The sequence below is a fragment of the Pelophylax lessonae genome, assembly GCF_965119305.1.
Source record: "Pelophylax lessonae genome assembly, chromosome: 1".
Taxonomy (NCBI): Eukaryota; Metazoa; Chordata; class Amphibia; order Anura; family Ranidae; genus Pelophylax; species Pelophylax lessonae.
In genome coordinates this window covers 517,660,370-517,675,065 of record NC_138768.1, presented here as the reverse complement: position 1 = coordinate 517,675,065, position 14,696 = coordinate 517,660,370, and the positions used below count along the sequence as shown (strand labels likewise).

General features: G+C 43.2%; 1 protein-coding gene across 2 annotated transcripts in view; it reads left to right on the top strand.

Moving 5' to 3' along the window:
* LOC309548407 (calcium/calmodulin-dependent protein kinase type IV-like) overlaps positions 1-14,696 on the top strand; it is a 150,498-nt gene that overhangs the window by 107,972 nt on the left and 27,830 nt on the right. For both annotated transcript variants that reach the window (XM_082248347.1, XM_082248346.1), the window contains exon 10: positions 10,467-10,593. In XM_082248347.1, the coding sequence (XP_082104473.1) occupies positions 10,467-10,593 (127 nt within the window). The remainder of the gene's footprint in view (positions 1-10,466; positions 10,594-14,696) is intronic.

Below are 14,696 nucleotides of genomic sequence, written 5' to 3'. Positions count from 1 at the left end.
TGTGGTGACGACATTGTCACTCTTCACAATATTGGCAGACAGTGGTAGAAACGGGAAAGCAGACCATGTGGTCCATATGGTGCTTTTTTAATTTCCTGATTAAGGTTTAAACCTTAGTTCAAGACTCCACCTATTAGGTTTCCAGGGCCACTACTGAGTTTGGTAAATGTTATGGGGTTAAAAAAATATCAGTAAAGTGAAGAAAAAGCAGTGGCGATATATAGTTGCCCATATATTTAAAAGGAACCTACTAAATAGAAATATGGGAACTCTCTTTGTTGAGGAATTAGATGATCAGCTGTAATGAGAAGTCTGGCAGTTGTTGTCCTCATTGACTGACCTCACACACACTGTCTTTTAAGGCCCAAGTAACACTAGTGATTATGTCACCAGCAACGACGAGCCAGTGACATGATCGCTATGCATAGCAGGTTATACAGTATAGTCACGTGGTTTCATATGCCATTCCTTGCTGTCAAGATGACCATGTATCAGGACAGCATGTGAATGGCATCTCACTGGTACTGGTACAGGAAGTACTCCCATACCGGGTCTAGGCCTCATTGGGTCAGTCTGTTAAATAAGCTGTATGGGGGGCCTCATGATTTCCAATATTGGTCATGGGTACTACTACTTAGAGGGGGCCCAGTGTGACTTGCAGTACAGTGCAGTTTGGGAAATTTTCCCTGAGAATTAGATGACCCTGTCTCAGCACTGCATACCATATATCCATTATAAAAGCTTTTTTAACATTCTAGCACCTCATCTAATCACTTTTTTCAGGAACTTTCTTAAAAGCAATCCCATCCCCAACACAATGTAATACTCTTAAGCGGTTGTAAAGGCAGAAGGTTTTCTATCCTAATGCATTATATGCATTAAGAAAAAAAACCTGCATCCAGCAGCCCCCCTAATATTTACCCAAGCCTCTTTTCTATCCAGCGATGTGCACGAGTGCCTAGATGAACTAGATGGGCAACAATGAGACAACCTCCAAAACAGGAATGGTTTTACAGGTGGAGGCAAATTCATTTTTTTTCCCTGCTCATCTTTTCTGACTGTTTTTTTTACTGCATTTGGCTAGGGGCAGTCTCAAGAGAATGGAGGAGATTCCAGGAGACAGGCAGTTCATCTTGGAGAGCTAAATAGGGCCATAGAAGATCCTTAACCTATCAGCAGGACCAGTATCTGTTCCTTTGTGCAAGGAGGAACAGGACGAGCACTGGCCAAGCCCTTCATGACCTCCAGCAGGCCACTGGTGTGAATTTCTTTGACCAAACAATCAGAAACAGACATCATGAGGGTGGCCTGAGGGCCCTTCATCCTCTAGTGGGCCCTGTGCTCACTGCCTGGCACCATGGAGCTCAATTGGCATTTGCCATTGAACACCAGAATTGGCGGGTCTGTCACTGGCGCCCTGTGCTTTTCACAGATGAGAGCAGGTTCACCCTGAGCACATGTGACAGACGTGAAAGGGTCTGGAGAAGCCGTGGAGAATGTTATGCTGCCTGTAACATTGTTCAGCATGACCAGTTTGGTGGTGGGTCAGTGATGGTCTGGGGAAGCATATCCATGGAGTGACACACAGACCTCTACAAGCTAGACAATGGCACCTTGATTGCCCTTAGGTATCAGGATGAAATCCTTGAAACTATTGTCAGATCCTACCCTGGTGCAGTAGGTCCTGGGTTCCTCCTGGCGCATGACAAAGCCCGGCCTCATGTGGCGAGAGTATGCAGCCAGTTCCTGGAGGATGAAGGAATTGATACCATTAAATTGCCCCCACGCTCACCTGATCAAAATCCAATAGAACACCTCTGGGACATTATGTTTTGGTCCTTCTGACACCTCCAGATTGCACCTCAGTCTGTTCAGAAGCTCAGTGATGCCCTGGTCCAGTCCTGGAAAGAAATATTCCAGGACACCACCCGTCATCTCATTAAGAGCATGCACATTGTCAGGCATGCATACAAGCACGTGGGGGCCATACAAACTATTTTGAGTTGCTGCAATGAAATTTCAGCAAAATGGACTAGCCTGCTGCATCATTTTTTTCACTTTGATTTTCAGGGTGTCTTTGAATTCAGCCTTCTGTAGGTTGAAGTTTTAATTTCCACCAAACGCTGTGGCATCCTTGCCTTCCTTACACATTACCCAGTCCATATCAGTATAGATATACAGCATTATATTTGAATGATGTGTTTTCAAAGTGTTCCTTTAATTTTTTGAGCAGTGTATATTGAACCACTGGCATCCACCATCAGAAAAAACCCAGACATTACAGGTTGTAACATCCTGAGTAGGGCATTTACTATATCCATATATGTGGTAATATCCTCTTAATCCTTATGGACCCTCTGATGTCCCTACCAAACCTCTGCAAAATCTTGACAGAAAACTGCTCTCTAATGGGGTTGTAAAATAAGTATCTCTAAAACTGAAGCGTTCCAACTAATGTTAAACCAACCCATCTCCAACAACTCAAAGAAAACTATTGATACAACTGGAAAACAGACTTTATTTAATGTCTGCTAATACACATAAACCCTGAGTATCAAATATTATATAAACAGAATTTCCTTCAGCTCTTTAGGGAAATCTCTTCCATGTTACACAAATGGAAAACCAACTTTATCTTGTTTTACTGACACATAGCTCCGAATAAAATCCAATCCACCAGGAGCTCTGGATGGAGGCTCTCCAAGTGGAGCAAGACTAATATGGAAAGGTCCTCCCTACGTCCATTGAGTGGTACTGGCTGAAGTTGGACTTGCATATACTATTCCTAGGAAAGCATCCTCAGGAGGAATGGCTGACGGAGTTGGATAGGCTGGTCAAGGCTGAAATGGTGCTGGACAATGGGTATCTGCAATGGTATGCTACCCAAATGTGTCCATGGCTGAAGAACAGTGATCCTTTAGAAGGCTATGACTACAGCAACCCAGGATTGATATTTGAGACGCTTCAGGAGGATCCACATTTCTGTAGTGCAGCGGAGTGGAGATGGAAGGACATACAAGATTTTACTGAGTTGGAATTTCCCTTTGAGCTTGGATTGAGAAGTAACTTGGACTTAATAGTTACACAAGACTGGGAGCTGGAACAAGCATATAAAAGACCGCTGAAGTGCTGGCACTGGGCCCAAGTGCCACCAGCCTGAGCCCTGGATTTTCAGCAATTCCAGAAACTGCAGATTTATTAGACTTTTCTACTGAAGAGGAACAACCCAGTGGGCCTCCAGCAGAAGAGCTGGCATTAGAGCAGAACATCACTGAGCTCTACCCAGCACCAACAGCAGCTTCAGCATTCCTAAGAGAAGAAGAAGCCGGCCTTTCTCCCACTCCACTGACAGGGACATAGGATTTCATGCTTGCAGCATCTGTGGAGTTACAACAAACTTCTCCAGCTAATGCACTGGCCGCAGGGCAGAGTGGTGCCCAGTTCTGCTCACCCTTGTCTGCAAACTCAGCAGAAGCGCTGGCATCAGGGCAAAGTGCTACAGACCTCTGCTCCACACCAGCAGCAGTTCCTGAGGCCCAGGGTGAGAAGGCGGTGGTTCTCCCTCCCCAGCAGCAGACGAGGATCCAGGGGAAGAAGGGAGAGGAGGCAGTCTTCCTGCCTCACCAGTGGCAGTTCCATAGTCTGGGAGAGGAGATGGTCATCCTCCCTCTCCATTGGTAGATCCACAGGCTGGGAGAGGGAATAGTCATCCTCCCTCCCCAATGGAAGTGTAGGGACTCAGGAGTGAAGGAAATAGTCTTCACTCCACAGCGGGATTCCAGGAGATGGAGCAACTGGCTCATCTCCCCAGCAACAGATACACAGTTTGGGAAAGAAGGTGGTCATCCTTCCTTCCCAGCGGCAGAATGGTAAAGATCACCCAGCTGAAGCGCTGGCAAACGAACAGAGAGTCTACGACCCCTGTCCCACACGTACCGATGACAACCCTTCACTGTGGCCAGGTTTGGAGGTCATGTGGACCTACTATGTGGGTTCACTCTGCCCAACTAACGCATGTCCAGACCAGGTGGAGGTCTGGGACCTGGTTAGTCTACTTTAGATGGGGAAGCAATGTTACAGACCCAACTAGGACAGGGGCTTTTGGAGGGGACTGCAGGTAGCCTCTTTCCTACTGATGATGGGCCCTGGCTTTTGAGGAGGCTCTGTTTTTGGGAGATGTGTGCCTGGGGCACCCTTGGAGTGGTCTTGCTTTGGATTCGAGTCCATGTCTCCCCGAAACACACAGACTCTGGGAACCTAGGACATGGATACAGATTTGGGTCCTTTGTGTCCAAACCAGCAATGACTGCTTTAGACTGTAAGACTCAGGGCAGATGTTAATATAAACAGCTCAAAACAACCTGATGCTGGAGTCTCCTACTATATTCTGCTTAAGGTGTTATGTGTTTAGTGTCTTTGCCCATTGTGTGCCTCCTAGGTGTGGGTTCCCATTGTTAATTGAGTCATCTATTGTTTCTGTCTGCTCATCTCTTGGAGATGTGATATATATTGTGTCCTCTTTACCTTGTTATCGAATCATTGTGGGATGTTTATGTGTTTATGATAATGTGTAATGTACTTTGTGTATCCAGGGTTGTGGGCTTGTTGCCAGATTGTCTGGGACTCCCTGACTAATCAAGACTTGTTGTTAATTAGCGTACTGTGTATGTTTATGTTGGCTGTTCCTTAGCTATGTTTATTATATTTCTGTTTACAGTTTGCATTGTAAGGGCTCTACCTGATCTTGTGTGCTATCCTGTGTGAATTTTGAATAAAGGGAGATCCATTTGCACCTAAACTAGTGTTGTCTAGTCCTTGGGTGCTCAGCTATAACACCTGGTTCCTGGGTCCAGACTGGATGAAGCTGTATACTGACAGAAGCACCCAAACCGGGTGCTGGATGGTCCATCATAGAAAGAAAAAAGGTTTAACTGCCCCCAAAGGTCCAGAACAAGAAACAAAACAAAATAATCGTAGACAACTTAGGATAGATAATAATCTCTGATATTTTATCAATTCATCCATGATATGGTTAAAAATATCAAACCTATGCATGGAAACTAAAGTGTCCATGTACCATCTTTATCTCTATTGTGTGAATAAATATCTGCAAATAGAATGACAGCCCAATGTAGGTAGGTACAGCACACCGATAAATGTTGCAATCGTCATCTGCAATCTAAGCTATCCATGGTGTTAATATTACTAAACATTATCTTTAATCATGCAATACCAGCAGCGATCTCTAAACTGTCTAAGAGTAGTATGATGCTTATTAACTTATAACAGTCACATATGTAGCGTTCTATAACAAGTAGAATTAGAAAACAACAAACTCATCAAACAAGTATAGTGGAAGTACCCATCCGATCCCATAGTTTATTTCCAATGTACCATACCGCAGTAGCAGAAATAAACATGCATTACTAATTCCTTTTCAGGATCAAATCCATATATAAAGCTCAGAAGTCAGTAGTATTTAAGGCAGAGCGCAAAGAGGTCAGGAGTAAGTAATGCAGAGTTCAGAGGTCAGTAGGATGAAATGTAGCGTTCAGGGTTCAGTAGTAAGAAACACAGAGTATAGAGGTCAGTAATAAGTAATGCAGAGTTCAGAGGGCAGTTATAAGTAATAAGGAGAGCAGGCGTCATTAGTATGTAATGAAGAGTGCAGCAACTAGTAGTAAGTAATGCAGGGTGTGAGTATGTGGCACTACAGGTAGCACCTCCCTCTGTCATCCAACAAGCTTAAAGCTGTCCCTGTAGATCTGAGGCGCTCAGGGGCCCCACACACTTCTCATCACACAAAACACTTACCTGCCCTTTGTCACTTTCAGTCATCTAGAACAGTGTTTCTCAACCTTTTTCCAGTCAAGGCACCGTTTAAAAATCTGCACAATCTCAGGACGCTGTATTCTAAAATGTAAAAGATTATAGTAATAGTTTTACATAACACAGCAATATCCACACACATAGAACACCAAGCATTAGAGGTGATTTATTCTTCCAAAGCAAACATCCTTTTGTACACTGGTACTGACTAGTATTCCAATGCTTCCATTCTCTCTCAGCTTCTCTCCCTCACTCAGCTAATGTTATCCCAGTGCTAATGGAGAGGGGCAGGGGAAGGGCAAATAAGGATGCTGTGCAAGAGCCCGACACCCTCCTTATCAACCAATGACATCATTGGTTGTTAGAATGCCGATGGGAAGAAGATTGTAATGGTGCTGAATGAAAGCCTGTTGCTTTGTGTAACTAAAAGGTGGGCTTGATTCACCCTCTGGCTTGTATACAATTTTTTGGCAATTTGTATGGATTTTGCCAAGGCTCCCCTGAGGAATCCTGAAGGCACTCCAGGCTGCCTGGTCACCCTGGTTAAAAAAGGCTGATCTAGAAGACCCCTCAGCCAATGAGATATCCGGGCTGAGAGTCTCCAGCCAGTGAGGCATTGTCACACTCACCTCTTCCATGCTCCAGTCCTGGGTCTTCTCTGTGTCTCATGTGTGACCGTGCTATCTGCTGAGACCCCAGTATTTCCTGGTGACTCCTTGAGTATGCCTCCAGTCATCTTCAGCAATTCCTGTTCCCAAGGTTCCTGACATCAGTGTTTCTCTGTTACTCCCTCTGTATTTGAGCTGGTAAACTGCATCCCAGCGCTGGTGTGATTCTCTATATGTTGCAGCCTGCTGCAACTTGTTACCTGCACCTGTTTGATTCTCTGAACACTTCAGCTTTTATAAAGTCTCCCTTTAAGTGTGTATCTCCTACACTCTTCAGACTTCCCCCACTTAGTCCAAGTATCCTAGTGCTACAAGAAACCTATTGCTATTACTCCTAGTGCTGCAAGAGAATCATCTCTGTATTACTGTACTCCAGTAGCTGCCTGTGTGGCAGGCAAGGACCACAACCTTTGGAGTCATCAGCAGCAAAACCCATCACTCATTGCAGGTTGCTCTGCTGACAACCAGACGGCTCCTTAGACTCTGCTCCTCAGTCCTTCTAGGGGCTCTTACCTTTGCTGAACAAGCATCTCTGCAGTATCTCAATAGGTGTAAAGGTAATGGTGCTACTAAATGTAAACAACAACTACATCACAATCTGTAATACAGTGCAACAAACACCAAAAAATTCCTTATAGACACCAACACATAAGTCCAAATATAATGTGGAATAATTATTCAAGTATCTTCCAATCACTGTGCCTTAAACCAGATATTGTGCTCTAATGACTTCAATAGTGCTCCACCACCATGAGGCCAAAAATTCTCATTCACCAACTCCCAATGGCCATAAAAGGCCTCTCTTACTTTTGGTAAGTACTCCAAAGATGTCTCCTTTCCTCACTCTCCCACAACTTTGAAGCTAGTTGGATCTCTCAATCTAGGCGTAATATAGTGTAGTATTTATTTAAAATTCTAGTATAAAGTAATCCAAAATGATTGCACTTACATTCTTCGGTGCTTTAGGTAAGCATCAACACACACAGCCTTTCAGTAATAAAATCGCTGTTGGCCAGGAAGTGATGCGGTTCATCCACCGGATGTGATGTTATTCTCTGCTGTTTATTTATTGCATATGGAATGGAGAAACTGCTGACAATTGAGAGATTGGTAAGTGAGAATTTTTGCCCTCACGGTGGTGGAGCACTATTGAAGTCATTAGAGCACAATATCTGGTTTGAGGCATGGTGATTAGAAGATACTTGAATGATTATTCAACATTATATTTGGATTTATGTGTTGGTGTCTATAAGGAATTTGTGAACAACAACTATATCAAAATCTGAAATACAGTGTAACAAACACAAAAAAAGTAAAAAAAATTCCTTATAGACACCAACACATAAATCCAAATATAATGTTGAATAATCATTCAAGTATCTTCTAATCACCATGCCTCAAACCAGATATTGTGCTCTAATGACTTCAATAGTGCTCCACCACCGTGAGGGCAAAAATGCTCACTTACCAATCTCTCAATTGTCAGCAGTTTCTCCATTCCATATGCAATAAATAAACAGCAAAGAATAACATCACATCCGGTGGATGAACCGCATCACTTCCTGGCCAACAGCGATTTTATTACTGAAAGGCTGTGTGTGTTGATGCTTACCTAAAGCACTGAAGAATGTAAGTGCAATCGTTTTGGATTACTTTATACTAGAATTTTAAATAAATACTACACTATATTACGCCTAGATTGAGAGATCCAACTAGCTTCAAAGTTGTGGGAGAGTGAGGAAAGGAGACATCTTTGGAGTACTTACCAAAAGTAAGAGAGGCCTTTTATGGCCATTGGGAGTTGGTGAATGAGAATTTTTGGCCTCACGGTGGTGGAGCACTATTGAAGTCATTAGAGCACAATATCTGGTTTGAGGCACAGTGATTGGAAGATACTTGAATAATTATTCCACATTATATTTGGACTTATGTGTTGGTGTCTATAAGGAATTTTTTTGTGTTTGTTACACTGTATTTAAGATTTTGATATAGTTGTTGTTCACATTTAGCAGCTCCATTACCTTTATACCTATTTCATTTTCAAAGTGAATAGTTCACTTTAAAGGGGCAGCTGCTGGTTTTTCACCAGATTGGACACATGTGAACAAATTGAGAGGCACCGATTTTATCATGTTTTACACTTTTTATCTCTGCAGTATCCTTTTCCTCTTTGCGACTCCCTTAGGCTCTTTGTGTCTTTTCTGTGGATTATACAACCAACTGCTACTACCAAGTCCTGGCCAGCCAGTCTGCTTTAAGTGGGAACAGATTTCCCATCTGTGCTAAGCGTGCTGGCAGGGCATCACGCAACCAGCTTGAAGTGGTGATAAAGTTGTTAGAAACAGTATCCAGCAACTGGACAGATCAGATTTGTAATTGTACCAAGTCAGGAGCTAGCACTATAGTGGTTAGACCAGATGCTGACCCATGGTCTACAGCATTTCAGCTATGTGAACCTAGTGAGCGTAGATTTGATTATCTATAACAGTAATTCTCAACCACCAGTCTGCAGCTTTCCCCCACCTGGGCCACACACCACAATGCAACACCCCCATTCACCCACCCCCAATCTCTTACATGCCTATTCTCTGCACCCCCACTCGTCATGCTCCAACTACCTATAACTGACATAATAAATACACAGCACATCTCAGATATGGGCAGTTGGAACATGGGAAGCAGAGAATGGGCGTGTGGAATGCAGCATGCTTTTTGCAGTGCAACAGGTGTTGCAATTCTCTCTGCGTTCCAGCACTGAAGGAACACCTGTACAGTATTGTTAAGCAAAGTATTCCCTGTCTTACAGAACAGCTAATGCAAGGGGGAGGGATGAATGGGGGTGACAACACAGACCAGCAATAGAGAAGACATTGTGCTTAGAAGGTTAACAGCACTGTCCAGCATTGATAGGGTGCAATTTGCAAAGGAAAGGGGGAAGGGGAAGCACTGCTCATCAACCTAAGGAATTAATAAGATGGATGGGAGTTAACAACACTGCTTAGCAACTCAAGGCTGACCAGCAATACATTGGAGATTAAGGGGGTTAACCACACTCATCAGCATCAGCAATGCAGGGTGTGTTTGGGAGGACTGGGTTTATAACACTGACCAGCAATGCAAGGTTCAGAGGGGGAAAAAAGGGTGTTAACAGCACTGCCACTGACCAGCAATGCATTGTGTGTGTGTGTGTGTGTGTGGGGGGGGGGGGTTAGATAAAACACTCAAACTGGCCTGCAGTGAAAGGAGTAAGGGTTAAAGTAGTTCTAAAGCAGGGATCCTCAAACCACAGCCCTCCAGCTGTTGCAGAACTACACATCCCATGAGGCATTGTAAAACTCTGACAATCACAGACATGACTAGGCATGATGGGAATTGCAGTTCCTTAACAACTGGAGGGCCATGGTTTGAAGACCCCTGTTCTAAAGGCTTAAGTTTTTTTTTTTACCTTGGTACATTCTATGCATGAAGATAAAAAACCTTCAGTGTGGCATCCCCCCCCCCCCCCCCCCGATACTCACCTGTGCCTGATTGCGATCCAGAGATGTGCACAAGAGTAGCTGCTCTCTCAGGTCTTTGCCTCTTCATTGGCTGAGAGTTAGCAGCGGGAGCTACTGGCTTCCACTGCTGTCAATCACAACCAGTGAGGAGGGAGCAGGGGAGCACTATCACACTTTATCATTGTGTCTATTTTTAATTTACAGTAACTCATATTTTTTAATAAATACTTTTTTTTTTTGCATGAGCATGTTTTTTTATTTTTTTTATTGTTGGTGCATGGAAGGTTTTAGAAGAAAGTAGCACATAAGTTGATATAATTAGACAAACAATTAGGTGACCTTTTTTTTTTTTTCCAAAATTACATTTCCTTTGAGCTAGACCTCCCCATGTACAAAATGTCATACAGTTGTACTATGCGTAACTATCTTTGAGTTTCATACTGACACTTTAAATGGTATATTTTCTCTCTAGGTTATGTGGCTTTGAACCATTTTTTGACCCACGGGGTGATCAGTACATGTACAGCAGGATCCTTACTTGTGACTATGAATTTATTTCTCCCTGGTGGGATGAAATCTCTTTAAATGCCAAGGACCTGGTAAGAAAAATGCTATAAGAGCAACATTAAAAAAATGCAAATTTTTTGCCCTGAAAATGTCTATGAAATGTTACATTTAAACGATATATACAACCTACTGCAGAAAAACTGACATTTACAGTACAAAGAAAAAAAGGTAGTTTAAAGCGAAGTTCCACCCTGAAAAAAATTTTTTACCTAAAAATACCCCCGGGACAGTCAGAGCTAGTGTATTTAAGCAATGATAGTCTCTGAATTGTCTCCTGTTTCACTTACCTTTTAGAAGAAATACTTACCTTGAAAATGTCTTCTCCAGCGCTGCCATCTCAGGTGTGGACAGCTGAAGCCAGAGCGTCCTCTTTGATGTCCTCTTCGGTGACGTCGGAGTCCCAGAATGCCCTGCACCGGCCCTGCTCATCACTTTCGGGGCAGGCACGTCATCCCTGCACAGCTTCTGGGCATGCCCAGAAGCTGTTCAGCAGGGAATGACGCGCCTGCCCCGGAAGTGACGACCAGAAGCTGTTTAGCAGGGAATGACCCGCCTGCCCCCGGAAGTGACGAGCAGGGCCGGTGCAGGCGCATTGACCCCTGAGATCGATTACACTCATCTCCCAGGAGTCAATGCGAGGAGGAAGTGACGGCGCGGGCCGTGTCCGCAGAGGGAGGAAGAGGAAGGAAGGTAAGTATATTATTATTAAAAACAAGGTAAGTGAAAAAAAAAATCTAATTATCCAATTCTTTTTCAGGTTCATCTAAGCTAGCGGACGGTGAAAAAATAATTTTTAGGGTGGAACTCCGCTTTAAATTGCCAGTAGATTACAGATTCTGGTTGTTTCATTCTATTTGTAAACAAAGTTGCCGGGGATTCCCTACTTCATTACCTGACCCTTATCCTCGATCACAGTCTGGTATGGATGTTAATGAGGGTCCCCATGCAAAAAGAAAAAAGGCATAGGGTTTCACCTCTAATTCATACAGGGCCCTTTAGGTCTGGTATGAATTTTAACCACTTAAGCCCCGGAGGATTTGGCTGCTAAAGGACCAGGGGTTTTTTTGCGATTTTTTACTGCGTGACTTTAATGGACAATTGCGCGGTCGTGCGACGCTGTACCTAAACGAATTTGACGTCCTTTTTTTCCCACAAACAGAGCTTTCTTTTGGTGGTATTTGATCACCTGTGCGATTTTTTGATCACGCGCTATAAACAAAAAAAGAGCGTAAATTTTGCAAAAATAACAATATTTTTCACATTTTTTTATATGAAATTCCCCAAAAAAAAATGTAAAAATCAAAATTTTTTAACATTTTTCGGCCAATTTGTTTTATGCTACCTATGTTTGGTAAAAAAAATCGCAAAAAGCGTATTTTGATTGGTTTGCGCAAAAGTTATCGCGTTTACTAACAAAGGGAAAGATTTTTGTCATTTTTGGTGTTTTTTTTTTAACGCGTAATGGCGGCGATCTGCGATTTTTTTTTCGGTACTGCGACATTGCGGCGGACAGATCGGACCCTTGACTGACATTTTTGACACTTTTGGGGGTACCAGTGACATTACTGCAGTAATCAGTGCTATACATATGCACTGTTACTGCAAAAATGACACTGGCAGGGAAGGGGTTAACTTTATTGGACAGGGAGGGGTTAAGTGTGTCCTAGGGGCGTGATTCTAACTGTGCAGGGACATTCCTATTGGTGTAAAAGCAAAGATCAACCGTTCTACATAGTAGAACGGACAGATCTTCACTTTTACACAGGGAGAACTGACAGGCAGCTTGTTTACACAAGCCGCTCTGTCTTTCTCCCTTCACAGGAGCGATCGCAGTGTGACTGGCGGACATCGAGTCCGTCGGTCACACGCACTGACTTGTCTGTGAACGAGCCGCGGCGGGCGCGCGCCCGCCCGCAATAGGCTCGCAAGTCAGTGACAGGCGAGTGACGTACCGATACGTCACTCTGCCTGGCCGGGGCTGACCGCCGCAGTATATAGTCGTGCGGCGGTCGGCAACCGGTTAAGGGAGATCCCATACAAAAAAAAAAAAAAAACACTTTATTTTTTTAAAAGGGATTTCAGATTCTGATAAACCCCCTCCCTGCAGACCCCGCAATCATAGGGTTATGGCGAAGAGACCCTTTTCCTCATCCACAAGGGGATAAAGTGCTTTGCCAGGGCAAGGTACCCTTCCTATGTTGAGGGCATGTAACCTTCTATAGTTTAGGAGAGGGGCACATGCTCTTTCTCCCTTTTCTGGTCTGTCAGGCATTCTTGGATCAGGGTCTAGTGTAGATTTATTTTCTTGATTTTTGCATTCATACCAGATTCCATTTGACATCCATACCAAACCCTCAAAGATATTTTTAGGAGGAATCACACAACATTTTTTGTGCGGTTACATCAATATCAAACCCTTATCTAGGATAAGGGTCTGGTATAGAGGAGGAAGGGGATCTAAGGTTACTTTGTTTACAAACAGATATAAGTGGCCAAAGCTGTCATTTACTGGCCATATTTTTTTTTTCTTTGTAAATGCCATTTTTTCTGAAGTAGGTTGAATATATCATGTAGATGCACCACTTTGCAGGCAGATTAGGTACACAGTTTAATTTGCTGCTCTCCACCAAATGGAGTTTTTCTTTTGCTTTGGTGCAACTTCTCCAGGGAAGCACACAGGCCCCATGCTATTTGTTTTACAAATCCTTGCCTATTAGCCAAGAAAGTAGTAGTTACAAGAGAGACTGTGTCCTCTAGCGGGAGGGTCACATGTTTGACCAGCCTCACCACCGCAGCGTCCACCAAGGGAGGAGATTCTAGGTGTTTCACTTCCTCTTCCTTGAAAGGATTCAGCCTGGACATTTTAGAAAGCATGGAGTTCTTCCTTTCCACCTTACTCCATTCCTCTGTAATTATCTCCCCCAATTCACCCAGAAAGGGGAAGCTGAGACGCTCCTTGCTGAGCTGCTTGAAAAACGTTTTCTTGTTTTGGTGGAGATACAGCCGGATCTTCCCAATTCAGAGTCTCTCTCACTGCTTTCACAAGGGAAGGGACGAGGCCAAACTGAAATCCCAAGCAGGGGACCTCCACCTCTAAGTCATTGTCCGAAAGGAATGCTGACGGGTGACTGGGTTGAGAGGATTCAAATTCAAGCAATACTGTTTTTTAAACATGTGGCTCCCTATGACTTTATTAGGGTTCATATTTGGCACCTGATCTTCAGTAAAGTTCGCTGAATCCACCTCAAACTGAACCCAGGTATATTTGAATCCTTAGTTCCTGGTAAAGAACAATGAAGTGAGGGAAACCCATAGCAATTAATAAGAAACCATATTTCTGAACTGAAATTTGTGAGATTTCTATTGATTATCTCACCTAACACTTCATTGTTTTTATTTGCATTTATTATTATAGTGTATTGTGCCCAAACTATGCTTATAAAGGTATTTTCATATGCTAAACAGGCAGTACTAATTAAACAAAAAAAATGGACTACCTTATTATTTACAGTGCATTGCGAAAGTATTCGGCCCCCTTGAACTTTTCGACCTTTTGCCACATTTCAGGCTTCAAACATAAAGATATAAAACTGTAATTTTTTGTGAAGAATCAACAACAAGTGGGACACAATCATGAAGTGGAACGAAATTTATTGGATATTTCAAACTTTTTTAACAAATAAAAAACTGAAAGATTGGGCGTGCAAAATTATTCAGCCCCCTTAAGTTAATACTTTGTAGCGCCACCTTTTGCTGCGATTACAGCTGTAAGTCGCTTGGGGTATGTCTCTATCAGTTTTGCACATCGAGAGACTGAAATTTTTGCCCATTTCTCCTTGCAAAACAGCTCGAGCTCAGTGAGGTTGGATGGAGAGCGTTTGTGAACAGCAGTTTTCAGTTCTTTCCACAGATTACCGATTGGATTCAGGTCTGGACTTTGACTTGGCCATTCTAACACCTGGATATGTTTATTTGTGAACCATTCCATTGTAGATTTTGCTTTATGTTTTGGATCATTGTCTTGTTGGAAGACAAATCTCCATCCCAGTCTCAGGTCTTTTGTAAACTCCATCAGGTTTTCTTCCAGAATGGTCCTGTATTTGGCTCCATCCATCTTCCCATCAATTTTAACCAT